At 36.6% G+C, this 26,182-nt stretch overlaps 1 protein-coding gene across 1 annotated transcript; it reads right to left on the bottom strand.

The window, feature by feature from the left end:
* Window positions 1-821: 821 nt before the first annotated feature.
* Window positions 822-25,978, bottom strand: LOC125835372 (BAG-associated GRAM protein 1-like). Its single transcript, XM_049514498.1, has 18 exons — window positions 25,692-25,978; window positions 20,962-21,012; window positions 20,678-20,775; window positions 19,536-19,611; window positions 19,230-19,358; window positions 19,061-19,107; window positions 11,542-11,659; window positions 11,321-11,437; window positions 10,833-10,862; window positions 10,617-10,716; window positions 7,553-7,659; window positions 5,594-5,737; window positions 5,407-5,511; window positions 2,763-2,909; window positions 2,615-2,668; window positions 2,385-2,448; window positions 1,257-1,318; window positions 822-1,154 (listed from the first exon to the last, which is right to left on the bottom strand). The coding sequence occupies exons 1-18, from the start codon at window positions 25,869-25,871 to the stop codon at window positions 1,044-1,046; spliced, it is 1,740 nt and encodes a 579-aa protein (XP_049370455.1). The 5' UTR covers window positions 25,872-25,978; the 3' UTR covers window positions 822-1,043.
* Window positions 25,979-26,182: the final 204 nt, after the last annotated feature.

The following is a 26,182-nucleotide window of genomic DNA, read 5'->3' as shown; positions in this document are numbered from 1 at the left end:
AGATCTATAACAATAAAATGAAACAGAAAGGAAAAAATTGAGCCCACTAAATGCACAATGTCCCCTTATGAAAATTATTCCCCTCTAGTACCCAGTGTTTAAAGGAATAAATTCTCTCAGGATAGAACGATTCTATTCACCAATGTATTGATACAAAAACAATGGTGTCAGCAACAGGAGCAAAGCACTGATTTTTTAAAAATTATTTGAGTTTATATTTTCTATGGTCATTTGTATTTACATGGCGCTTTTGAAAAAAAGTAAAGACAACTAAAATAATTACAATATAACCTGACATGATAGAATTGCTCGGATGATAAACACTCCTCACTTTCTATGTTAAAATTGTGAGTTCAAGTCACCAAAGAAGCATACTTCATATATAGGAAAACATAGTTGATCTTTTAACTAAGAAAATAGAAATTTTGCAAAAAAAATACAATAAAAAAAAACAATCTAGGAGTAAGAGGAGGGTGATCAGAGATTATCTTTAAGGATTTCCATCCTCTACTTTTTACCATTTTTTGTGATCTACATAAACAAACAATAGAACACTGGCTCATTTAAGGTATCTAACATCATTGGGCTACAAATAATCTGTTGTGTCAAATGTGTCCAAATATGTTATTTAATCATTCTGTCTATCATTTTACTTGTATATACGATATTTATTTCTGATGGAGGACACCCTCTGCCTTTGAACAACAACAAAAAAGAAACATAAAACAATGGAGTAAAGTGTTATGGATGACTGGATAAGTTTCCACCCTTGCATTGAGAAGCGCAATATTGAGAAAAACACAATTGAGGATACAAGGAAAAAGAAAAATCATCTAATCTTGATACAAAAATTGTGATCCATAAATTTACAAAAAAAGCACCACTTGACCTCTGTTTGGGGAATAGGGTGCAGTTACTATCCAAAGATTGTGACACAATTACATGGACTTATGGTAGTACTATCTTACTTACAAACAAACAAAACAGAATTATGAAACACTTTCAAAGAATTCTGAAGCTAAATATAACCTAAATTAGATGTTCTATTGAGTAATGGAAGGCTCAGATGCAGCATTTAGCATTTCACTACCTGAGATTCCCAATTGAACAAATGAACGAGCCATCCCTGTCATTGTTGCAACCTCCTTCTTGTACTGCATAGGGGGTGGAAGAGAGTACAGGGGGAAAATATGACATAATCAGTTTCTTGTGAGTCAGCTTCGCTGCAGATATAGGCAAAAGCACGAAAAGTTTACCTCGTCGACAGCTCCTGCCTTAATTTTAGACTGCATAATGCACCATTTCTTGAAATGCGCACCTGTTCGAATCTCAGAAGTTAGTTCACCTTTACAATATCATAATTCATATCCCCATTCTTAATATGTTAGATGGTTGATACTTTAAATTCTAATCTTCCTGGTCACCCATATAAGATATACTTAACCACAGTTGCTTAAGTAACCATCGTGTAACACAATTGACACCTATGAACTATGTGGTGGTTCGTATCATGCTATAATTCATACAGATAGATACAACAACCCAGTGTAATCCCGCAAAGTGGGAATTCACACAAATAGACTAGAATAAGATGACAATGCAGATTCAGACCAATCAGCTTGGAGTACTCAAGAAATTTTCTAATTGCAGCTTAAGATCAAATGATCTTAGAAGGAGGAACTTGGGAAGCACAAGTGAAGGCTCTAACCATTGCAAGAGGTAAACAGATTCACACCTACTTAAAATCCCAGCGTGATGGATGAAAAGGGTAGTAGTCCTCCATAGCCCCCAGGGCTTTGGTCAGAGTGGTAAGGGCACAACACGTGATGTGTGGGTTACGCGCACGTCATAGGTTCAAACCCTGTGGCAGGCAAAATCTCGGTAGTTAAGTGGAGAAGAGTAGAGGGGTGGGGGCTCATAATCCACCAAATTTCGAACGCAGCCTTTGGCCCTCAGAGACTTTTCAGTAAGTAAAAAATGGAAGAGTAGTCCATAAGAGTCGACGAAAGAGTACTACAAGGTGACTGGTAAGGTAACTGACAGAAAGTATAAAAAAAATGATAAGCTAAAAGCTAGACATGTAACACAAGGATGATTAGAAAGATGAGTGACCAAAAGATGCTAAGAGGTTGATAAATGACAGACTGGTTGATTTTTCACAAAGGTAAAGTCATTCCTGGTGGTGCATTACAAACTGAACAATGTAGACATATATTCCAGATCCTGCCTGGTCTATTTCTAGAAAGAATCTATTATAAAAAATTACCAAAAATAATCGGTAAACCAGGAACCAGAAATTCTTTTCAACGAGCAAAAGGTGACGAATGAATAGTGGATTAAACACTTCCAACTGAACGAGAAACCATAGCATAGAGGAAACTTACCAACTTTTATGTCTAAAATGCAGGATGTGTCAGAAGATGCCTCTAACAACCATCTACAGTGAACCTGATTCAATGACAAATCGAATCAGTAAGAAAGATAAACAAGGGGAGATCCTACAGCAGATAAGCAATGATATATAGCATGTGGGGTCATCTATAAGGACCACCATTGAATTGAAACCACAAATACTGGAAAAAGAATATGGGCTGATGACCAAACCCAGCAATACCTCAAAGCATGATCCAAATGGGACATCATGGGCCTGTTGTACAGTCTCAAAAACCTAAAAGAAAGGAAAATGGTAAACTAATATAATACAAATTATTATAGCATAAAAGCAACCAGTAAACAAGGTGGCAAAAGAAATGATGAGATACCAGCATTTTCTTATCCGGTGACAAGATGGCGTGCTGGTACTCCGTCATTGCTGAATCTGGGGGACACATAGGACTGTTACATATGGTTCTGAATGTAATCTCTCTGACTTGGCCGTCATACTCATCAGCAGAATGCCATGGACCTATCTATAAAAATAAAGGCATTCGAAAGTTTAGCCAGAGTTAAGGCCACAGGAGTGAAGCAATTTTTATTTTGGGGTCACTCTAGCTCTAGACAGGAACAACTGAAACACACAGTAATATCTCCTTCCAAAGATGTGTTAAATTTTGTTAACCTAATTGCAGAAAAAGAAATGTACGCCTGTGATAACTACTTCATATTTATTTACTTCCTCTTCTTCTCGAAGTCGAAGTCTGAAATATTTGTGCCTCAAAACTAATTTAGTTAATTAAAATCAGCAGAGGTCAATTGAATTTTACAAGACAAAAGGGAACAAAGAGGTCCAAGTCTACAAAGAACACATCAACTAAACATAAACAGTTGTTTTCATCCTTCTGAAAGGTTACTTCTTTTTGTTCCATCAAGAAATAACTCATATTACACTTTCTTACTTCTTAATGGTTTTATTTAGCATCATTAAATTTTTCTTATTGTTTTCAGGGTTAAGGATAACCTTTATTAATTGAGGAAACATTTCTGCACTATGCAGGAAAAAGTGAAAAAGGCTAAATTCGGTTCGCTAAGTTGGCCACTCATATTTAGGTGATTTAAAGCTAAGTTGCTTGGACTCTTCACTTTCGGTTCCGCACCCGTGTCGACACGACGTGGGTGTGGGTGTGGGATCCATACCCAATCTGGTCAACTAGTTTTGGGTACTTTGACCAAATTTGAGGGAGAAATTCTAGACATATTCAATGATTTCTAAAATCAAAACAAAAACTAAGGTGGAATTGAAGAAAATGAATATATAAAACTATTGTCACTCCCTTTTCTTTCATCTCCTTTCAAAATTCTCCTCTTGATCAAATATTCTCTTAGGGATGGCAATCGGGGTAGGGCAGGGTGGGGTGGGGGAGGGTAAAACCTAAATGGGGCGGGGTTATACATTAATAGGGCGGGTCGGGATTATACACAGTTCTGCAATTATTTTTGAATTAGGTAAGAAGAACAGAGCAAAGTAGATTATTACTCTGAACACCACTTTCATTGATGAGTTTCACTAATCCACTGTATTTCACAATTGTATTGCTATTAGAAAGTCAGAGACTGCTCTATTACTCATTTTTCTTACATATATATTATTTTTTCAATTTGAGAATAAGTATATCATATTTAATTTTTAATATCTTGATTATTTCAAAAAGTTAGAAGAATGCATGTATAAATGCACGTTAAAAGGGCAAAAATAGAGTAGTTTGAACTTGTATTCTAAATCAGAAAGAATATTATACAGCAGAATTGAACATATTACAAATAAAAAAATAACAAGCAAAAATTGAAAAAGAGGGTAGGGCAGGGCTTAATAGAGCGGGGCGTGGCAGGGATTTTTTTTTTAAAAATTACTAAACGGGGTGGGGTAGGGCCAGTAAAAATCTAAATGGGTCATGGCTTGCCCTACCCCGCCTAACCTCGCCCAGTTGCCATCCCTAGTTTTTCCTCAAGCTTTCCACATAATATCTCATAATTTAGGTTTTATAACTCTATTTTTAGATATTTAAATTATATTTAGCCGTATCCCCAAATCTTAAAATTTAGATCATAGAGGATCTGACCTCTAGATCCACACGGGTACCAGACATCCGCACCAGAGTCTGAGCAACTTAGATTTAAAAGTAGTTTAGTAACAGTAAAATATAAGCATTTTTTCCCTGTTGATCATAGAAAAAATTTAGTGTAGGAATAGGGATCAGATACAGTGAGGCCAGTGATGTATCAAATTCATCAGACTTTCAGAACATAAAAGATTTCTGAGCAAGTAATGCTTTTTTTAGATTGTGATAGGCAACTCTAGCTTTATGCTTTAATGCCTCATCAACCTAAAGGGAATTTCCTAGAGCTTAAAGTATCAGTTTCTTTCCATTCAATTCAGAACCCTTCTCAACTCATCATCTCATAAATCTCCTAAATTGCTCTCCCCTCAGTGCTACTTTCATGTTCCTAACCATCAGCAGCAACCCTTGCTCCTCTTCTGCCCCTTCTGACAGGCCTGGGCATATACTCAGCAGTAGTCTCCATGCAGATTTGGATTACACACAACATACCATCACATTCAAGATATGGAGAAAATATATTTCCACCAAGTTCACTTTTTCTGCTTAATTTGTTTTCCAATAAATAGAAAGAGATTAATAAGAAATTGCACCAGAAACACTACAACCTGATAATAAACATCACAGGTTCTTCAAGGTAACTTACATGCTTATTTCCTCTTTGAAATCTAGCTATTACCTACCTCTTTTACTTTTGACTGAGCATATGCCCCAAAAGATGCATTTCAATTGAGTGAGAAATTATTTTGACATCCAACTATAGTAAAACATCCTGCTTCACCCACATTTTTTTTAAAAAAAAAATAAAGGAAAAGAAAACAAAACTGTAGTAATTGAGCTCTGAAATGCATAAAATGAGAAGCACAGTTCACAAAAACATTCTAACTGTAAGAAACCAAGACATGGAACTTACATTGAGATTAGAATCTTTGCGTGCTATACGGTACTCGGTAGTGAAATTTGAACCATCAGACAATAGTATGTCAAAAAATTGTTGAGGTGTACATGGGAAGGTGTCCTGAAAATTTATAATAAAATCTTAAATCATGTATCAAGAGGTTCTTGTTGCTAAATGATAAGAGCTTAGGTTTCATACATACATTGTATATACCAGAAAGGACTTCTTCTTTGATAAAAGGCTGAGATTTCCCAGTCATTGGCACATTTTCTTCCCAGCTCATATCCATCTTTTTACTTCCTTTAACTGAGCTGCTATGTGCACGTAGTGCTGACTGTTCCCTCTCCTAAAAGAAAACCAAGACGGAAAATTTGTGGGGATGGGGGATCATGACCGAGAAGATAAACGTAGGTATAGAATGGAAAATCTGGGGAAAACTGTCATGACCAAACGATGCACTATAAATAATTACAAATTTCTTAAATTCTAAGCTTTATGAACAAATTTAAAACTGCTGAGATTAAGAACACATCTGCACATGATGTTGCTTCAACAAGCTCACAGATTAAAATATTATTACATAACATCAGAAGTATGCAGTGACAATAACAAATTGTTATACCACTTAGCAATGTTTTGTAGCCTCCAAGATTAACAGCGCATTTCTTTGCTCTTTTGCTTGGCCAACAAGTTGATAAGATGCTTATGAGAAATGAAACATGAGCGTCATTCTTTAGTAATAAAAAATATTTAGGCAGGCAATAATTAACATGTAAATTGGGACCTTCCTTACACAGTTACACAATGCAATCACATTGACGAGACTCGTAAATGCTACTTCCAACATGTTTGCGTTGATTTACAACCAATAACCATTCCTTTCATTTTTGATAAAATACAAAAACGAATGATAAATGCATACAATTTAACCAGTAACTCTTCCTTTCTAAACCTAATTTATCCAACCCTATTTGAAACCAAGTAATCGGGATGTTATCAACATGACAAAGAGCTATACTAGAAAAGGCCCATGTCTCTGCTCCCGATGATTAAAATTATTGTCTAGGATTATATTCTTACAATTGATCTGAAAAAACTCTCAACATGAAAGCATGAAAGCAATCACCCCTTTTTCCTTGGAACAAGGATCTATTTTACAAGCACATAAAGTAGGGTGCTTAATGTCATTCTTATGCACTACTAGGCAATTGAATCATCCATCACAAGTCAACACATGTATTCTAGCCCTTTCCCTTTTCTATTTTCTTTCTTTATATTCTACACATTGTCATGCTCGGAACGTGCTTAGATTACCACGGTATAGCTCTTCATGAGAGAACATCAATGTGGTAATCAAAATCAAACAGCTATCCAAAGTCTTCTTCTTACCTAGAGTGTAAATAGAGATATTAACTATGCTAGCAGAAATCTTCCATCAATTAGAAGTGAGATAAGATGATAAATAGAAGAAAGACATAAATTTGATGCTTAGTATGCTAATGCATTAGAACAGGTAGCTTACATGATACATATCCTATATGCTACATGACTCTTTTGGTAGTTAACTTAAGTAGGAAATATTTCCAATGTGCAGCACAGTAACACAGGTGGGACTTGGGAGAGGATGCAATCACTTACTAGTTCACTGTCCTATTGCATCCAGATTATGGGAATGGTCTGGAGCATAAATTTGAGTGTAACATGGATACTAGGGACTGCCGGAGATGTCCTTCTAGGATATAAATTGGGAGAAAGAGAAGGAAATCAGAAGAGCTCCTCCTGCCTGCACTCATGCAGCTAATATGCGAAGAGAGAATAGGAGAGCGTTTGAACAGATAGAGAACTTGTTTGTATAGATTATTGGAAATAACAAATTTGTACAACTTTGAAGCACTTAGTGATATTGTGTTACTGCTGATGCTCTTTGTAAATACTCATGTCTTCCTTTTAGATTCTCTACATTTTGTGTACACCTTGTATGTGGGATCTCCCCATCTCATTAATAAATTATAACTTCATCAACAAAAAAATAAGAGGAAAAACACAGTGAAGCAGGCAATTTGATTTGTAGGATGTTCTAAAAGCAACCTTCATTAAGAATGTATAACTGCTTAATGTCTCAAATAATTAGAAAAAAGGACTAATCAAAGCACAGAAATACCTTTTTCTCTGCTTCTAGCATGGCATGATAGTTCGTTGATGATCGTTGCAAGGCTCTAATTGCATGATTCCTATTCCAAAAAGACGCGAACATATATCGTACTCTCCCTGGAAGTTGCAAAGTTATGTGATTAGACAATTGATATTAAGAATCAAGAATGTCAATATTAAATTCAACCATCTAACATGAGTTAAAATAAAGAACTTCTCTTCTTTGCAATTTGTTTCTCGTTTTCTCTTGAAAGAGTATTGATAGAGGAGTTAATTGTGTATGTTTTTTAGTTTGTTGTTAGCTTGAAAAACATGTGGTGCCAGCCAACAGGTAGATATTAGAGCTCTTTTTTGTTTTACATTTTTCCCTAAAAGCTTTGAGTATTAGGTGGCAGAAAAATAATACTTGCATTGAGAAGTTCTTTTTTTTGACAAAGGTAACAGTTTTGTGTAGGATCCCAAATTTACATCATGGAGCTACATACAGTTGAGTATACTCAACAAAACTAAACTAGATCCTACTTCATCTAACAAAAAACCTAGGATATCTATAATATGTATAGGATCATCTACATACTCAGAACTGCACCAATAGCAAAAAGTGATAATGCAATTCATTTTAATCCTATGTAAAGGACTACTCATGCTCTCATAACATCTCATATTTCTCTCCTTCCATATGGTCCGCCAAATCACTGCTGGGACAATTCCCCATCTGCTTTGGTCTGTACTGCCACTACCTTCATTGTTCCAGCTTTCTATAGCCTGACTTACCCTTTGTGGCATGGTCCAACTTGTGCCCCTAAAGCTCGTAAACAAGTTCCAAAGCTGTCTAACCACCATACAGTGAAGAAACAGATGGTTGATTATCTCTGCCCGTTTCTCACAAACAAAATATAAAGGACACATATGTATTCCCCTCTTCATGAGATTCTCCGGAGTTAGTGCTGCCTCTTTTACTACCAACCAAGTAAAGATTGCCACCTTATATGGAATTTTGACTTTCCAGATAAGCTTCCAAGGCAAAAATCTGAGTTGAGTCCCATTTGATCCAGATTCTTGTAGGCAGAGCTAGCTGTAAAGATACCTTTGTTGTGATGAATCCACCTGAGAGTGTCTTCTCCCTCTTTCAATCCTTCAAAATGGTCTAGGGTGCCATAAAATTCAGCTAGTCTATCCACCTCCCAGTCTTGTAGATGGACCAGACTTCTTGCACAACGGCCTGTTGTTGTTGATTCAGCAGATAGATGTCTGGAAAGAGTTGCTTGAGGCTGCCATTTCCTAACCAGTTATCATCCCAAAACAAAATCTTCCTTCCATTGAATCTATTTCTTTGAAGAAACTATGCCACAAATCTCTGATTGATTTCCATAGGCTAATACCATAGGCAGAAGTCACTAGGGATGGCAATGGGGTGGTGCGGGGTGGGGGCGGGGGCAGGTTGAGCTTTACCTGCAAAATTTTTAATCCGCCCCTCCCCGCCCCGCATAACATTTTTTTTCATTTTCAACCCGCTCTGCATAGACCCGCCCCACATGAATCCGCCTCGCATACTTTTTTTAATATTTTTCTTTTTCTAGTTAAGTTTGATACTAAAAATAAAATTCATAAAAATAAATTCATTTTTTCATTAAGTTGTATTAATTTAATAGGATAGTGACTAAATTTTTTATTTTTTTGAGGTCAACTGGAAAACATGTAAGAAATTGAATTATTTTTTATTGAACCATTTTCATTTACTATCTTGAATATTTTAGTAGCTTTAAAGAAATTATCTTAATAAATAATGCTCTATCACTCTTATAACATGTAAAAAATTAAAATTAAATTTATACCCACATAAAATCACATATACCCCAACCCGCATTAGTTTTAAAAAAACCCACTTCAACCCGCCCCACATCCCACCTGCCCCGCACAACCTTAAACCCGCCCCGCCCCGCATAGGCCTTAAACCCGCCCCACCCCACATCCGCCCCGCCCCATTGCCATCCCTAGAAGTCACTTCCTTAGTTTTCCAGTAGTCTATCTTCTCATACTTGGCCTGAATCACTCTAACCCAAAGGGACTGCTCCTCTTTAGGAAATCTCCACAACCACTTCATCATAAGGCCTTTGTTCTGTTTCTTCAAGTTTCTAATGCCTAACCCACCTTGTTTCTTTGAAAGATTTACAGTCTTCCATTGGACCAAATGAAATCCTTTGTACTCTTTCTCTCCATTCCACAAAAAATTCCTCCTTAATGCATCAATTCTTTCCTCCACCTTAGGTGGGAGAGGAAAAACTGACATCAAATCTGTTGGCAAAGCATAAGACTAAGTTGATCAGGGTCAATCTTCCACCTCTAGATAAATATTGTGCTTTCCATCTGAGTAATTCTGGGTTATATGGTACTTAAAATTTCATTAATTATTTTTGATAATTAAGGAACCATTTTATTATCAAGTGAGCAATGAACAAAGAAAAATAAATACCTATTTGACATTATGACCCAACTGCCATTCAGAAGCCCAGACCCCACTTAGTGGGATTTCACTGGGTATGCTGTGTTTGTTGTTACAGTTCAGCTTAGCACCTACCAAACAAAAATAATCCTACACCACACTATTCTCTACTCTATATAGGGTAGAAGTTATGGTGATCCAGCCAACACTGCTGCTTATAGCTCCTCTTGAATGAATGTTCTTGGATTATCTGCTTCACAATAGACTCAATGGACTGCTGCTTCTTGTTGTAAAATTTCATTTTTCTTAAAATAAAAGTAGATACTATTTTGGGTCAGTCATCATTTTCTTTATAAAAGTAGATACTATATAAAGGAAACTTGGCATGAACTTTAGACTCTCGCATTATCGCGCTAGGAGTCTACAAGAGTTATACAAGTCATCAGAGAATCTCCTCCTAACAAATCAGTCAATCATTCTACACCTCAACCCAAAATCAGTTTGCACGGGGCTTTTCCTCCAAACAAACCAAAACCCAAAAGAACTGAAAAGCTCATTCATTATCCAACTTGCCGACTCATTTAAAGCATATAAAATTATTGAAATTCACAAAATAGGTTGGTTTACTAACCATCAGGATTTCCTAAAGGAGGTACCCCATGACCGCCTGCACCTGTACGCAGAATTATTGTAATAGCAGGGTTAATGAATGCATGCTGGCTCCTCCTTATCTAAAAGCAAAATAACACTACCATCAATTTCCAAAATATTTCCAAGGCAACCTTCCCAAAGCACCGTGACAACTTGGAAATGACAATCCTGATAACATGCACAGATAATGTCATACCTCGTCAATATCTCCCAAAGGAATAACTACCTGTGAAAAGAGAAATCTAAGCATGGTCAAATACACAAGCTTCAGCATTCTTGAGATAAATTTACAATATCAAAATGGCTGGGGGAAAATACAGTCTTGACCAGTTAGATCCAGGGTTGGAAAGAAAATATTAGGATATAGAACCAAGCGCATATACTAGAGAATTAGAAAGGGATGTTTTTAGCCAGAATCAAATTTTGTTTATCAATCAGAAAAAAATTCCAACAAATTTTGAATAACATTCTCCGAAGTTCAAAATATCCACCAGTGAGGTCACAGTAGAAATATTTGTAACTAGCGTTCTGAATGGAAGTACTGCACCCAGGACAAGCTAATTAGCATTGGGGAAAAAAGACAAACAAACAAACAACACGAGTAAATGCTTGAAAAAATTCAAAGAGCAAATTCATAAGGTTCCAATTTCCAATTTAGGGCATAGAACTTAAGGTGGAACTGACCTTCATTTGCTTTGAGAATACATTTGAGTGGAAGCAAATATGCCACGAGGAGACATACATACGTCCATGATACAAAAATGACCTCTCAAGTGCACAAGAATAACTATGCTCAACAACCTGCAATTAATGGTTCCTTTAGCAATCAAGCTGAATAGTCTAGTTGTCCAACTTAGTATCCTTGCAAAACTAAGAGACCTCTATAAAACCAAATCAGCACTTGCCTCATCAGCAGGGAGATCAAAAATTGTTTGCAGTGGCCCAGGTTTCTGATGAACTACAGTAGGCCCTTCTTTATCCAAAGCAATCCTTCTACGAGTATTAGCACAACCATTCAAACCCCTAAGACACCAGAAACGGAGAGGGAAAGAACATTATCCACCAGCTCCCAGAAATATTATCTTTTGGTGAGATAGATACGACAGAACTATAACAATTTATCATCAGTTATTTTGCTGATGGATAAATAATATTCCAGCAATCGAAAGAGTAATTTGTACTAAATAAGTCTCCTGCAACTCTCCATTGAAAGCGAGTAATGTTCAAATTGAACATGAAAAGCATTATCTAATTATTGCAAAACAAAGAAATTAGCTTACATCTCATCATCCACTTGCCAACTAGTGAAATAAAGGATCAGCAAAATCATACATGCTCTTTCTTCCCCCCTTCCCCTTTTCTCATAGAAGTGTTTCACTGTTTGGTTAATTTCCCCCCTCTTCTTAATGATAATTTGTTACTCTGTGTTATTTTTTTTTAGTACCAACCTGTATGTTATCATTATGTGTTATCACACCCAGATTTGGCTTTTCTACGTTTGTAGTAACTGGCATCAAACCCTCAAATTCCTCCATGATTGCATGTACTTGTCCCAAGTAAGTTGACATACTTGATTCTTGTTTCTTTATTTTTTTCATTCGAGATATCACGTCTTAAAAACGAGATGTGTCATAAGTATATTAAGTGCGAACCTTTTCACAGATTTAATAGCATGTATGGAATGGAAGATACAAGGGCATTATCTTGGAATCAACAGATCGTCACTAGAGACTATATAATTGAGCGTCAAACTTCTCCCGCGGTGCTTTGGTCTTTTCATCTATCTCACTTCTCAATAGCCTTTTGGGTTAAGTGATATTGAACACCTTGACCTTTGCACCACAACTCAATCACGGAAACCCATGCTAAATAGTTTGAACTTCCCATTAATGATTCAGAAGTAATCTTAAGGCTTGAAGTTCTGATTTTCGTATTTTTGGAGCTAAATACATCAAATCAAGACATCTTGTGAAATCTTAGTCGCAACCGGATCTAGAAAAAAACAGTTTCAGTTGCCGGAAAATTAGATCTAACCACAGGAAAGAGGTTGAAATCATTAAAAAAAGTATATGGATATACACAGATATTTAGGCTTGACTAGAGTAATACTTTCTCTCTCATGGCTAAATTAGCATATGTGCTTTTTTTTCCGATCCATGGATGTTGTCCTCCCCCGGCCTCTTTACCAGTTGGACAATAAGAATGCTTTTCTCCATATTGACCTTTAGGAGGGAGTTTATATGGAGCAACCACCTGGTTTTGTGGCTCAGGGAGAGTCTAACCTGGTGTGTTGATTGCAACGGTCACTTTATAATATGAAATAGTCTCTTCAAACCTTGTTTGGAAAGTTCAGCACAGTAATTCATGAGTTTGGCGGTACTCGTAATGAGGTTGATCACTATTAGGGGTGGCAATTGGGTGGGTCATAATGGGTTAAGACAACAATCGGGTCAAAACTCAACCCAACCCAAATTTGTTTGGGTCAAAACGAGTTAGGCAATGAGTTATATAACGAGTCAAGACTCAACCCAATCCAATTTTTACTAAGTTTAATTGTTTAATTTGTTCTTTTAAACTATTTTAGTACCTAATAATTTTTTTTTTCTTTATTATGGCTATATATCACACACTAAATTGAAATAAAAGTTTTTTAAAAATATTTTGACAAGATTTCTCATGAGCCAATTCGGGTTGCATATCAACCCAATTTTTAATGGGTTGAGCTAATGAATGGGCGGGTTGGATTTGATTTTGCCACCCCTAATCACTATGTGTTTTATCGACATCCTGCTCCAAATCTATGTATTTATTTGGTAGTCTATGTTGACAATATCACTATTACTGGCAATTCAAGATGGAATCACTAATTTAAGCAACAACTCATTCAGCATATCTGAACCAAATACCTTGGCAGACTGAAGTATTTTCTAGGTATTAAAGTTGCTCAATCCAGATCAAGTATTGTTATTTTGCAACACAAGTATGCCTTAGACATTCTTGAGGAGATAGGAATGATGGGCTGTAAACTCATTGACACTCTTATAGATCCAAATGCTCAACTCCTACTAGGACGGGGGAGCCACTTAGTGATCCTAGAAGATATAGGTGATTGATTGGTATGTTGAAATATCTCCCAGTACCTAGACCTAACATTTCTTTCCTGTGAGTATTGTAAGTCAGTTTATGGATTCTCCCCCTGAAATTCATTGGGATGCAGTTGTCTGCATTCTGCGATATATAAAGTCAACACTAGGTAAGGGACTACTCTTCGAGGATTGAGGCAATGAGCAAATCGTGGGATATACATATGTTCATCGGGTAGGATCACCTTCTGATAAACATTCTACATCCGGCTATTGTGTTTTAGTAGAAGGTAAATTGGTGTCTCAGAAGACCAAAGAACAGAGTGTGGTTGCTCGATCTAGTGTGCGAGTGGAATATCGAGGAATGTAACAACTTGCGAGCTAATTTGAATTAAATAGTTGCTTAGAGAACTAAAATTTGGACAGATAGAACTTCTATGTGATAACCAAGCACCCCTTCATATCGCATCAAATCCAGTATTTTATGAGAGGACTAAGCACATTGAGATTGACAGTCACTTTTTTTCATAGAAAAGAAGCTCTCTGGAGATATTGTTACAAAATTTGTGAAGTCAAGTGATCATCTTGCAGATATTTTCATTAAGTCCCTCATAATCCTCGTATTAAGTACATCTGTAACAAGCTCGGTACATATGATGCGTATGCACTAGCTTGACAGATTATAACCTAAGTTGCTCAGACTCTTCACTTTTGGTGCCATATCCATGTCGACACGATATGCGTGTGGGTGTGGGATCCGTGTCCACTTTGGTCAACCGATTTTGGGTACTTTGACCAAAATCGAGGGGAAAGTTTGGACAGTTTTAATGATTTTAGTAATCAATACAAAAGCTAAGGTGAAAATTAAACAAAACGGAATACCTTTTATATAGAAATTACTAAGTCACTTTTTTTCCTTTAATCTCCTTTCTAGGATTCTCCTCAAGTTCTCCGCATAATATCTCATAATTTAGGTTTTATCACTCTATTTTTAGATATTTTAATTGTTTTTAAGTGAATCCCCGCACCCGTATCCATACATGGATCCATATTCCCGAATCTTAAAAATTAGATCATGAAGGATCTGACTTTTAGATCCGCACCCGTATCGAACACCCACACACAAGTCTGAGCAACTTAGATATAACAATGTAGGTACACAATTCAATAATATTTTCTCCTATGTTTCTCATAGCTTAACCATACAAGCTCTATAGAACATAACTTAGGGAATTGAAAATATCCTCTTAGAAACATTCAAGTCATTCAGAATTGTGACATTCTATGTTGCTCGGACTCTTCAAAAATGTCGACGGGTGCGTGTCGGACAAGTCACATGCCTTATAATAACTCCTACTAAACTAGGGTCATACCCAAGATTCCTTCAGGCATAACTCAGCAAAACGCAAAACTTCAATGTAGGATCATTTGCAGCATTCCCAACCATTAGGAGACTTTACAAGGGGAAAAGGAAAAGGGAAGAAAAGTTTCACTCAACTACTATGTAACATTACACATAAACATCTTTGTAAGTAATCCAATCACAGAATTCCGTATAGCACATAAATCCAACATCTTTGTAAGATTCCTTAAAGCATATATCTTTGTAAGATACATTACTTACTCCTTCAGAAGGGTGATAGCTTTGTAAGGATTGCAAGGTTATTCAGAGTGAAGATATTACTATCCAACATAGGCTTTTGGTGATGGACTTGGAGATAAGAAGGATAGAAGGAAGAAACTTTTTATGATCGACTGAGGATTAGATGGGGTGACTTGACTCCTGCCCTTTCAGAGAAAGCAGCTCCAGAGATACCAGGGGTATCAAGAGGGATCTTTGGTGATGGAATGGAGGAGTTCAAGGCAAAGAAGGTTGCCTATATGAAGTGGTTGGATGAGGATGGATAATGGATGCTTAGGGATATATATAAGACGACGAAGACAGAAGCAAAGTTGGCAGCCAAGGATGCTAAGACGACAACTTTTGAACGCTTATACGTCGAGCTAGGGGATAAAGGTGGGGATCAGAGATTGTATAGGCTCGTGAAAGCGAGAGAGAAAAGCTTGCAACCTTGGATCAAGTGAAGTGCAGGAAGGATGAGGAAGAGAAGGTGTTGGCAGACGAGACCTCCATTAAGCAAAAGTGGCAAGCTTACTTCCACGAACTCTAAAACGAAAAAAGGGGACAGAGACATTGTGTTGGGTGAATTGGTGCACTCTAAAAGTCTTCGGGATTTTGGGTACTGTAGGTGTTTTAGCGTTGAGGGAGAAAATGATCCTTAATGTATATGTAATGCTTTATTTTGGTCCTTAATATACAACAAAGGTATTCATTTTGGTCCTTAATATATTTCACTTGATTGAAATGACGACCCTCAATGAATGAAAAAAGGTGTTCACTTTGGTCCTTTACCCTAAACCTAATACATTTATCAAAAAAAGTGTTAAATTTTACTAGACTTTTTTTTGTCAAAAAATTTTTACTAGACTTTACGTGGCTAACAAAATTTACCATTGTCTTTTTTGTTGTTAGGTCCAAAGAAAGAACATAAAATCTAACACCAATTTCTCCAACAAAATTTATGATTTTCTTTTTTCTAAAATATTACTCCACTAACCTAATACCCATTTCAGCTAAGCAAGAGAATAACAAATTTTGTTGAGAAAGTAAAGAAAATGGTGTTAGATTTCATGGATTTTTTTGATGGAGCCAACAAAGAAGACAACAATGACGGATTTTGTTAGCCATGTGGGGTCCACAGTTAAATTTAACATGTTATTTTGATAAATTTATTAAGTTTAGGGTAAATGACCAAAATGAACACCTTTTGTTATACATTAAGGATCATTTCAATCCAGAGAAATATATTAAGGACTAAATGATCACATTTATTATACATTAAGGACCATTTCAATTAAGTGAAATACAATAAAGCATTACCCATACTTTAAGGACCATTTTGGTCATTTTCTCTGGTTGAGGAGGTGAGACGTGCTATGAGTAGGATGAGCAGGGGAAGAGTGACCGGACCCGATAAGATTTCGATGGAATGTTGGAAGAGCACTAATAAGGCAGGTATGGAGTGGTTGACTAGGTTATTTAATGCTATTTTTAAGACAACTAAAATGGCCGGTGAATGGAGGTGGAGTACAATGGTTCCATTGTACAAGAACAAGGGTGATATCCAAAACTATAATAGTTACAGGGTATCAAAACCACACTATGAATGCCTGGGAGTGAGTGGTGGAGATGAGGTGAGGAGAGGGTGTCTATTTTAGAGAATCAATTCGGATTCATGTCAGGCGATCGACTATTGAAGCAATCTATCTTGTGCGGAGGCTGGCGGAGAAATATAGGGACAGAAAGAAGGACCTACATATGGTGTTCCTTGATCTTGAGAAGGCTTATGACAAAGTTCTAAGGGATGTCCTCTAGAGGTGTCCCGATGATTTATATTAGGCAATAAGGGACATGCATGATGGAGCCAAAACTCGGGTTAGAATGGTGGGAGGAGACTAGGAGCACTTCCCTGTTGAGATGGGGCTACATTAGGGATCAGTGTTGAGCCCTTTCTATTTGCCTTGGTGATGGCTGAGCTGATGCGGTCTATTTAGGAGGAGATTCCATGGTGTATGTTATTTGCGCATGACATAGTACGGATTGATGTGACATAGAACAGATTTAATGATAGGTTTGAGGTTTGAAGACAAACTCTGAAGTCCAAAGGGTTCAAATTGAGTAGGACCAAAACAAAATATTTGGAGTGCAAATTCAGTCTTTTGTTGGATGAAGCAGGCGTGGAAGTGAGGCTTGCCTCTCAGACTATTCCCAAGATAGAAAGCTTCAAATATCTTGGTCTGTCATCCAGAGTAGCACATGAACGATGATGTCACACATCACACTGGGGCGGCATAGATGAAATGGAGGCTTACCTTTAGAGTATTGTGTGATAAGAAGGTACCACCTAAACTTAAAAGATAGTTATACAGAGTGGTGATTAGACCGTCCTTGTTCTAATGGGTGGAGTGTTGGCCGGTCGAAAACTTACATGTTCAGAAGATGCATGTTACGGAGATGAGGATGTTAAGATGGATGTGTGGGCGTACTAAGATTAACAAGATTAGGACTGAGGTTATTTGGGAGAAGGTGGGAGTGGCCTTTGTGGCAGACAAAATGAGGGAAACGAGATTGAGATGGTTTGGGATTGTGCAGAGGAGGTGTACCGACGCCCCAATGAGGAGATGCAAGAGGTTGGATGTAGGGGGCACGCGGACGGGTAAGGGTAGGTCGAAAAAAGTATTTGAGAGAGGTGATTAGACAGGACATGGTGCCACTTCATATTACCGAGGATATGACTTTAGATAGGAAGGAGTGGATGTCGCGTATTAAGGTAAAAGGCTAGTAGGGGTAGAGTGTTGCCTTGCCTTGTGAAGGTTTATGGCATGTCATAGGACTAGTCGTGCCACTATAGTTGTCTTGTTATTGATTTCCAATTATCACATTATTTTGTTGTTATAGTTCTCTTGTAGACTTTACATTGCTTTTCTTTTTAGCTGTTATGCTTTCTGTATTGATTTCTTCTTCTTGTACTTGAGTTTGATACACTTGAGCCGAGGGTTTTTCTAAAACAGCCTCTCTACCTACACGAGGTAGTAGTAGGGTCTGCGTACACTTACCCTCCCCAGACCCCACTTTGTCGGATTTCACTGGGTATGTTGATGATGATTATAAAGATAACGGGAATCTAAATAGAAAAGAAGGCAAAGGTCGAGATAACATCTGGGCCTAGCTCAACCCCAAAAGTTAGTTCATGAGGGGAGGATTGTCTAAGTCCATACAAGGAGATCACCAGTGCACTCCCCAACCAATGTGGAACTTTTATCCACTCTAACATCCCCTTCACGCTCAAGCCCAACTGAAGCGTGGATTGGGAGCCCAAACAAGGGATGAACCTAACTTTGATACTATGTAAAGATAGGGCACCTGGGCCTAACTCAACCCCAAAAGCTAGCTTATGAGGGGAGGATTGTCGAAGTCCATACAAGGAGACCACCAGTCCATTCCCCAACTAATGTGAGACTTTTATCCACTCTAACAATGACGACGACATAAATCTCAACATCAGCTCATCTTGATATAGTATGTACATTTGAGAGGCAGAGAATGCATGGACCAAGTTCATCAAAAAAAGAGAATGCATGAACCAAGAAAGGGAGCCTAATAAACTAAAATGAATATTATCAGGTTAAGCATTTTAGTAAATAGCATTTGTCCCATGCAGAATGGTTGACATTCAAACAGGAAGAAATGTAATGCCCCAAAAAGAAGACAACGCCCTACCTTGATGAATTGATATTGAGTTTTACTGTTTTAATGTGAAGACAAACCTGGAAATGAAACGGGCATGATTTAGTTTCATAAGGATAGAACTTTACGGAATCAAGCAAAACCATGATGCATTATTCCAAAAGAAAAAGGAAAACAAGAAGATGAAATAATCAATAGATACCTGCCCTGATGTGCTGTTCAATGTATGCCAAACAGCACCTGTCTGACCTTCATTTTCAACAGGTACAGTCACTGAACCAAGAACAGTACTTTCCCAAATTATGTCCCAATCATATATTGTCACATTTATCTGCCGAACAATCAAGCACAATTGAGAAATATTCTAAAGAAAATGACCAAGAACACCAAAATTCATGTAGCCACAAGTTAATGTAATAAATGACTTAGAGCACTACCTCCAAAGAGTATTACAGAAACACAATATAGCACTTGTGCTTCATTTGACAAGATCTGTTGAATAGCTTACCTCTGCTGGCAGCTCATCAACAGAAAAGTTGAACCCCTCCCCCCACATAGGATTTCTTGAGCCAGGGATCATTGAACTACAACAGGTACAAGAGTACACATTGTTAACCAGATGCAACAATACATGCTGAATATATGCTTTTGTATAAGAACTTAACCATTCCTCATCACCCCAAGTGTACGCTTGCATACACACGCACACACACATATCTCAAGCCTAGTCAACATAACTGTCTCTCCCTCTCTCCACCCCCACCCCCAGCTGGAGCCCTCTGCTTCTGATGATGAATTTAAAGACAAATCTTAGATTGTACCCATTGTAAACAAATCAACTGACTGAGAAGAGAACGTATGCTCTCAGCTGATCAGATAAACTGTGACTGACTTTCAACTGTTACTACAGAGTACATGAAGTAAAACACCATCTTAAAACCAAACCAACCGCCAATGTAAGATATTGTCCATTTTCTCAAACATAAAGTTCAAAACAACTTTATCTCATTTTAACAATATTTTCATAGTCATCATTTTATATAAAAAAAAAAAACTGGAAGATGATGAAAAACAGAAGATCATTGTACCAGCAAGAAGCAAAACTAGCACTAACTTTCAAAAAAAAGGAAAGGACTAAGATGTACTCCCTCCATTCCATATTAATTGAATTTTTGAGGTGTTTCACACCCTTTTAAGAAAAGTAGATTAAGACATAAATTGAACATAGTTTTCCATTTTTACCCTTATTAATTATTGTCAAATTTATTGAAGTCATCACATTGAAAATCCAAATGAAGGGTAAAATTGGAAGAATATTTTAAAAATAGTCTTGAAGATTTTGAAGATTGAACAATTAAGTTATTTGAAAAATGGAAAATGCCTCAAAAATTCAATTAATATGGAATGGAGGGAGTAATAAGGTTCTAAAGTTGATTTTCAAGTTAAAATAAATTCATAAATGCTTATTTAAGTGAACTTTAATAGCAACTGGAAGGGACATTCAATTTACAAATATGTAATTGCACAAGAAAATCATCACACTTCCTCTTCAACAATCAACTAGGTTTCAGTCGCATCAACTAGGAGACATCTATTTATATGACTGGCCATCCAAGATAACAGGATAACAAAAATAGATAAGCGTGTCACCTAAATCTTTTTTGTGCACCACAAGTGATGATTGCATATGGATCTGATGTGCCATTCAAATTAGCAGCAATTAGATTTTTAGCAGCTAACAGTTCAACCTGGAATATCGGAGAAACACTAGTCAAGTATGAATTCCTAAAATACCTATTACATGCATTTAAAATCCCAACACATGAGTCAATTTAATGAATTACATTGGTAAGTAATAGCAATAGAGTACAATACACCGCAACTAGAGATAAGAATGATAGCATATTGCATGAGCACCAAGTTCAGAAATATACCTTGATTATATATGCAGAATTAGTTGGCGAGTCTCCTTTTAACTGGCCTATCTACAAAATAAGTGCACAACTACATGTCAAACAAGTCAAAATAACTCAATGTAAATGGATAATAAGTTTATAACCACACGTTCCAAGAGAAGAATGGAAACAAAAGCCCCCCAAAAAAAGAAGTCAACAACCTAAACAAATGACTTCTAAATCTTATCCAGTTAAAAAAACCCATCAAGGTTTATAATTCTCAAAGTCAAATCAAAATGAATTTCTTTTCTAGAGACTTCCTTAAAGCAAGAGATTCCTGTTAACCAGGCCTCCTGATAAACATTCTAAAGTAAACATAACATACATTTATGTTAAATTATCAGCTCATTACCCAGTAACCTGTATCCAAGAGATGAGTGGCACTATTACTGATAATTTTGACAAAATCTTTTCCATAAAAAAATTCTTCAGTTCCAAATTGAATTTCTTATTTTAACTTGGCACATATATTACACTAGGACATCACAGAATTTTTATTATGTTAAGCAAGTGAACATGTGGACACCACTGATTACTTTCTGGTTTTTGTGGATTAGAAAGGTAAGGCATTCACAATTGTTCACCACTATGGTGGAATATATTACCAAGACCTTCTCATGTTGTTTAACTTATTTACTCTCTAGGTAGTCAACATCAGCCTTCTTTAACTTGGGATTCTCTAATTATATTTTCAAAGGTTTTTGACTAGTACTGTTTTCCCATTATTTTTATTTTTTTAAAACTTAATGACTTCACATGTTTACCCTGGAGTTTTAAATTTACAATTTCTATTTTATTTTATTTTTTATAAAGTCAATCTATATTTAAAGATAATTCAATCATTTTCACTTTTAAACTGAATAAATTAAGCCAACCTAAGTAATACGTTATTTGCAAATGACATTGTTTTGATCGAGGAGACTCACGGCAAAGTCAACGATAGATTGAAGGCGTGGGGACGGACTTTGGAGTCTAAAAGGTTTAGGCTGAGAAGGACCAAGAAAGAGTATTTGGAATGTAAATTTAGTGATTAGATGCTTGAGACAGACGTAAAAGTGAGACTTGATACTCAAGTTATCTCGAAGAGTGAAAGATTTAATTATTTGAGGTTTAAGATCCAAGGATATAGGTTAATCCATAATGATGTCACACACTGTATTGGTACGGCTAGGATGAAGCGGAGGCTTGCATCTAGCGTTATGGGTGACAAGAAAATACCACCAAAGCATAAAGGTAAGTTTTATAGAGTGGTGGTTAGACCGGCTTTGTTGTATGGGACAGAGTGCTAGCCAGTCAAGAACTCCTATATTCAGAAGATGCGAGTGACGAAATGAGGATGTTGAGATGGATGTGTCGGCATACTAAGAGCGACAAAATTAGGAATGAGTATATCCGGGACAAAGTGGGAGTGGCCTCCGTGGTGGACAAGATGAGGGAAGGGAAATTGAGATGGTTTGGACATGTGAAGAGATGTAGGATGCCCCGGTAAGGAGGTGCGAGAAGTTGAAGATAGTAGGGTCAATGAGAGGCCGAGGTAGGTTGAAGAAATATTAGGGAGAGGTGATAAGGTAGGACATGGTGCATCTTCAACGTACCGAGCACATGACATAGATAGGAGGCTATGGAGGTCGTGTACTAGGGTAGAAGGTTAATAGGTAGTGGAGGGCTGCTTTTGCTTTATGAGGGTTTAGGCTTGTTGGTGTTTGTCATTGTACTAGTCATATTATTGTAGTACTTGATTTTGATATCTATCATCATCTATTGTTTACTGTGTTTGATTATCACACTATTTTGTTGTTCTTGTTCTTTTCTTGTAAGTTTTGCACTGCTTCCTTTGTCAGTTGCTATGTTTTCTTTGGGTTTGCTGCTCTTGAGCTGAGGGTCTTGCGGAAACACCTCTCTACCTCCATGAGGTAGTGGTAAGGTATGCGCATATTTTATCCTCCCTAGACTCCACCAGTGGTATTTCACTAGGTGTGTTGTTGTTGTTGTTGTTTAGCCGAGTTCTTGTATTTACTAACTCTTAAAAGAAACATGTTCAAACATATTAATCAGCTGAGAAGTTTAGAACTCCAAAAAACTGCTGTCAAGTACTTTAAATCTTACTAGTTAGTTTTTTCACAATAACCAAGTGTATACTCCTTATTTCGAATTGAGGGTTTCGTTTCGAGTTGGATCCTTCAAAGTAATGTCAACTCTCTTGAAGTGGAACATTCACCTTATACATATACCATCAGAAAATAAAATTTGACCCCACATTTTACATTTCCCAAAATCAAAAGAAATCAAAATTTAGCTAAGTACAAAATGGATCCACTAGCTTAAGCTAACATATATTTAAGTTCAAATACAATAAGCTGCACTAAAAATAGTGCTTCGCCTAAAAGACTTCTCTAAAGAAGGTTTAAAGGAAAGACATCTCTTGGCGAATAAAACAAATTTCTTTTCCCAAAGAATTTATTTTTTCTGAATATACAAACCACCCTTTTGTTTTGAGCAGGCCTGAACCAAACCAAACTTATTCCTGTTAGCCAACAATTTCTTTAATTTTTTTTTTATAATTTTTTAGTTTTTCTTTGAATTTACATGTTCTCTTCTCTGTTATTATTCTTCAAATCCTAACCATGGCTCCTTTCATGCACATTATTCGTGATACAAATGAAAAGCTTATATGGTGAAACTGAAATTAATAATATGTGGAGAGTCTGATCCAGAAACATCTAATCAGACATGTAGTGCAAACACATTCCAATAAAAGACTTCTCTAAAATTTATTTTAAAATCTTCCCTAAAACACCGTCCCAAGTGCAACCACCATCCGAATTTTCATCTTAAAAAAGTTTGGAGTCCCTAAAAGACACACTGATCAGAGAAAAATAAAAACAACCTTGCAACAACACCCAAACATTTGAAGCAAAGAGAATAACCTTACACATCCAATCAATCAACTATGCCTCATTCCCAAATTATTTCACAATGAAATTAATTTGATTAACCAACTTATTACATGAAGAAAAAAGAAGGGACCCATCTGAAGATTGTCAACTCATCCATAAAAAATTCTACCTTTTTATATTCATTTTTCCTTCATGGAAGAATAACACTGAATTAACTATATTATTACTGTATAGATGTGCATCCTCATCAGTTCATTGACACTGTTGCCTTTAATTGAGTTCACTGTTTTGCCAACATCCAGCTGCTAATAGGGAAGGCAATGCTATCATTATTTTTGTTTCAGCAAAAAAAAATAGGTTATTTGTGGTAGGCTACAACAAAAACCTAATAGATCAAAAATTATATCTTTTGTCACACATAATTTATCATTATATTCCATGTCCACATAATGCCACAGCATATTGTTAGGTTTCTGAAATATTTAGGCATATGGCTCTGATTATATACTACAACTATAACTCTACTACTATTACTATGCCTCAATCATAAACCAGTTAAAACAAATTTCACATAAGACACGTCATTTCACACATTTTGGCATTTAGTAGGAGTCTGAGTGACCACCAACCACAATTCCCTGGTCTAACCCTTCCAAGCAGAAATGTTTTTCTGAAACTTCACTTCCAAGGCAGCAATTTCGACTAGAATATAAACAAATATAACATTTAAAGAAGCTGGTCAACCATAAATGCAACTGTGTTTCCTGATTCTTGGCATATTTTTCATTACCAAGACACTCAGTAAGCAATGGCTCTTTATTAAGATATAATAGAAACAAACAAACAAAAACCAAAGTAAATTTGCCCTTCCTCTCTTATAATATACTATCACTACTACTAGTACTATGCCTCAATCATAAGCCATTTAAACCAGACTTATCATAGAACACGTCATATTTCACACATCTTGGCATTTAGTAGGAGACTGAGTGATCACCAACCACAATTCACTAGCCTAACCCCTATGAGGCAGCAATTTTGACTAGAATATAACAAATATTATATTTAAAGAAGTTAGTCAAGCAGTATTGCAATTGTGTTTCCTGATTCTTGGCATCTTTTCATTACCACAATACTCAAGTAAGCAATGGCTCTAAAGTAGGAAACAAACAAAAACTGAAGTGAATTCGGCCTTATCCTACCTAAGATAATACATATGGAGGCAAAGTTCTGCATTTTCAAAAGAGCAACTTAATTAGAAATACTTTACTTTACTTCTAAAACCAGCAACATCCCAAAGAAGCCTTCTCTGCCCAGTGGCCTTCAACTTCCAAAGGAAAACCTTCCTGATTCAGTAATCAGTATTACTACAATATCAATGCAGTATGATTCTTCACCTTTTGTTATATCATTGCTGTCACGCAATAACAAAGTCACTTTCTATCACTTCAAAAGAGTTTCATGTAACTAACTGATACGGAAACAGAACCATTACAGTAATCCCACAAAAGATATCACATTCAATTAGCAGAATGCTTCTAAATTAGCCCCAAAATCCCATCATCAATGCCCAAATTTTTTTAATAACCTATAAATTCCCAATGGCCAGTCGCGAACAGTTCAATACTCCCTTCCACTTAAATAGTAGGTTTTTGTTTGCTAAGGATTCGAACCCGTAACATCCTTCTAAGCCACACCATCACTATACTACCAGTAAATAGACCAAATCCAATAACAACAAGCGGTTACAAAAATTCTCTTCATATACATTTCTTCAACATTTTCAAAAGCAAGAACAGAAATTCAGAATACCTTGTCTTTATCATCGACGACGCCAGAATCATCATCGACGGCAACACGACCACCAGCGTTAGCATCGCCGCCGACTGCAAAGAACCAGTAAGAAATGATGACGAATGCCGTGGCGGCAACGGTGACTTTCACCTCCCACCACGACGGCACCAGTACTTCCAACGCCGTCTCCACAATCATCTGTAAGAAAAATACCACAAAAATGTACAAATATATAGTTGAAAATGCTGGATCAAACCAAAATATTCAAGATTTTTAAGCACACAAACATTCCTGCAGTATATATATTTATGTATATATACACACAGTAAGTGTGTTAGTGTGTGAAAGAGAAGGGTCAATGCCAATTGTCAAAGAAAGGATGATGATGATGAAGAAGAAGAAAAAATGAAGAATTCTAAATTGGCCCTTGTTGAAAGTTTATTAGTAGCGTGGAAAGACAATTAAATAGTTGGTAGTGCAATGACAGTTTTACCCTTTTCTGTAATGTT

The sequence above is a fragment of the Solanum verrucosum genome, unplaced genomic scaffold, assembly GCF_900185275.1.
Source record: "Solanum verrucosum unplaced genomic scaffold, falcon-dt-bn FXZP01000127.1, whole genome shotgun sequence".
Lineage (NCBI taxonomy): Eukaryota > Viridiplantae > Streptophyta > Magnoliopsida > Solanales > Solanaceae > Solanum > Solanum verrucosum.
Note: the sequence above shows the minus strand (reverse complement) of the source record. Positions and strands in the feature narration are given on the sequence as shown.

Excerpts from the sequence above, each read along its gene's own strand:
- LOC125835372 (XM_049514498.1), bottom strand. The coding sequence starts at position 25,871 with ATGATTGTGGAGACGGCGTTGGAAGTACTGGTGCCGTCGTGGTGGGAG. Across the intron at positions 19,612-20,677 it reads GGTGCACAAAAAAGATTTAG|TTCAATGATCCCTGGCTCAA; the intron begins GTGACACGCTTA and ends TACCTGTTGTAG. Across the intron at positions 1,319-2,384 it reads CATTTTAGACATAAAAGTTG|GTGCGCATTTCAAGAAATGG; the intron begins GTAAGTTTCCTC and ends AGATTCGAACAG.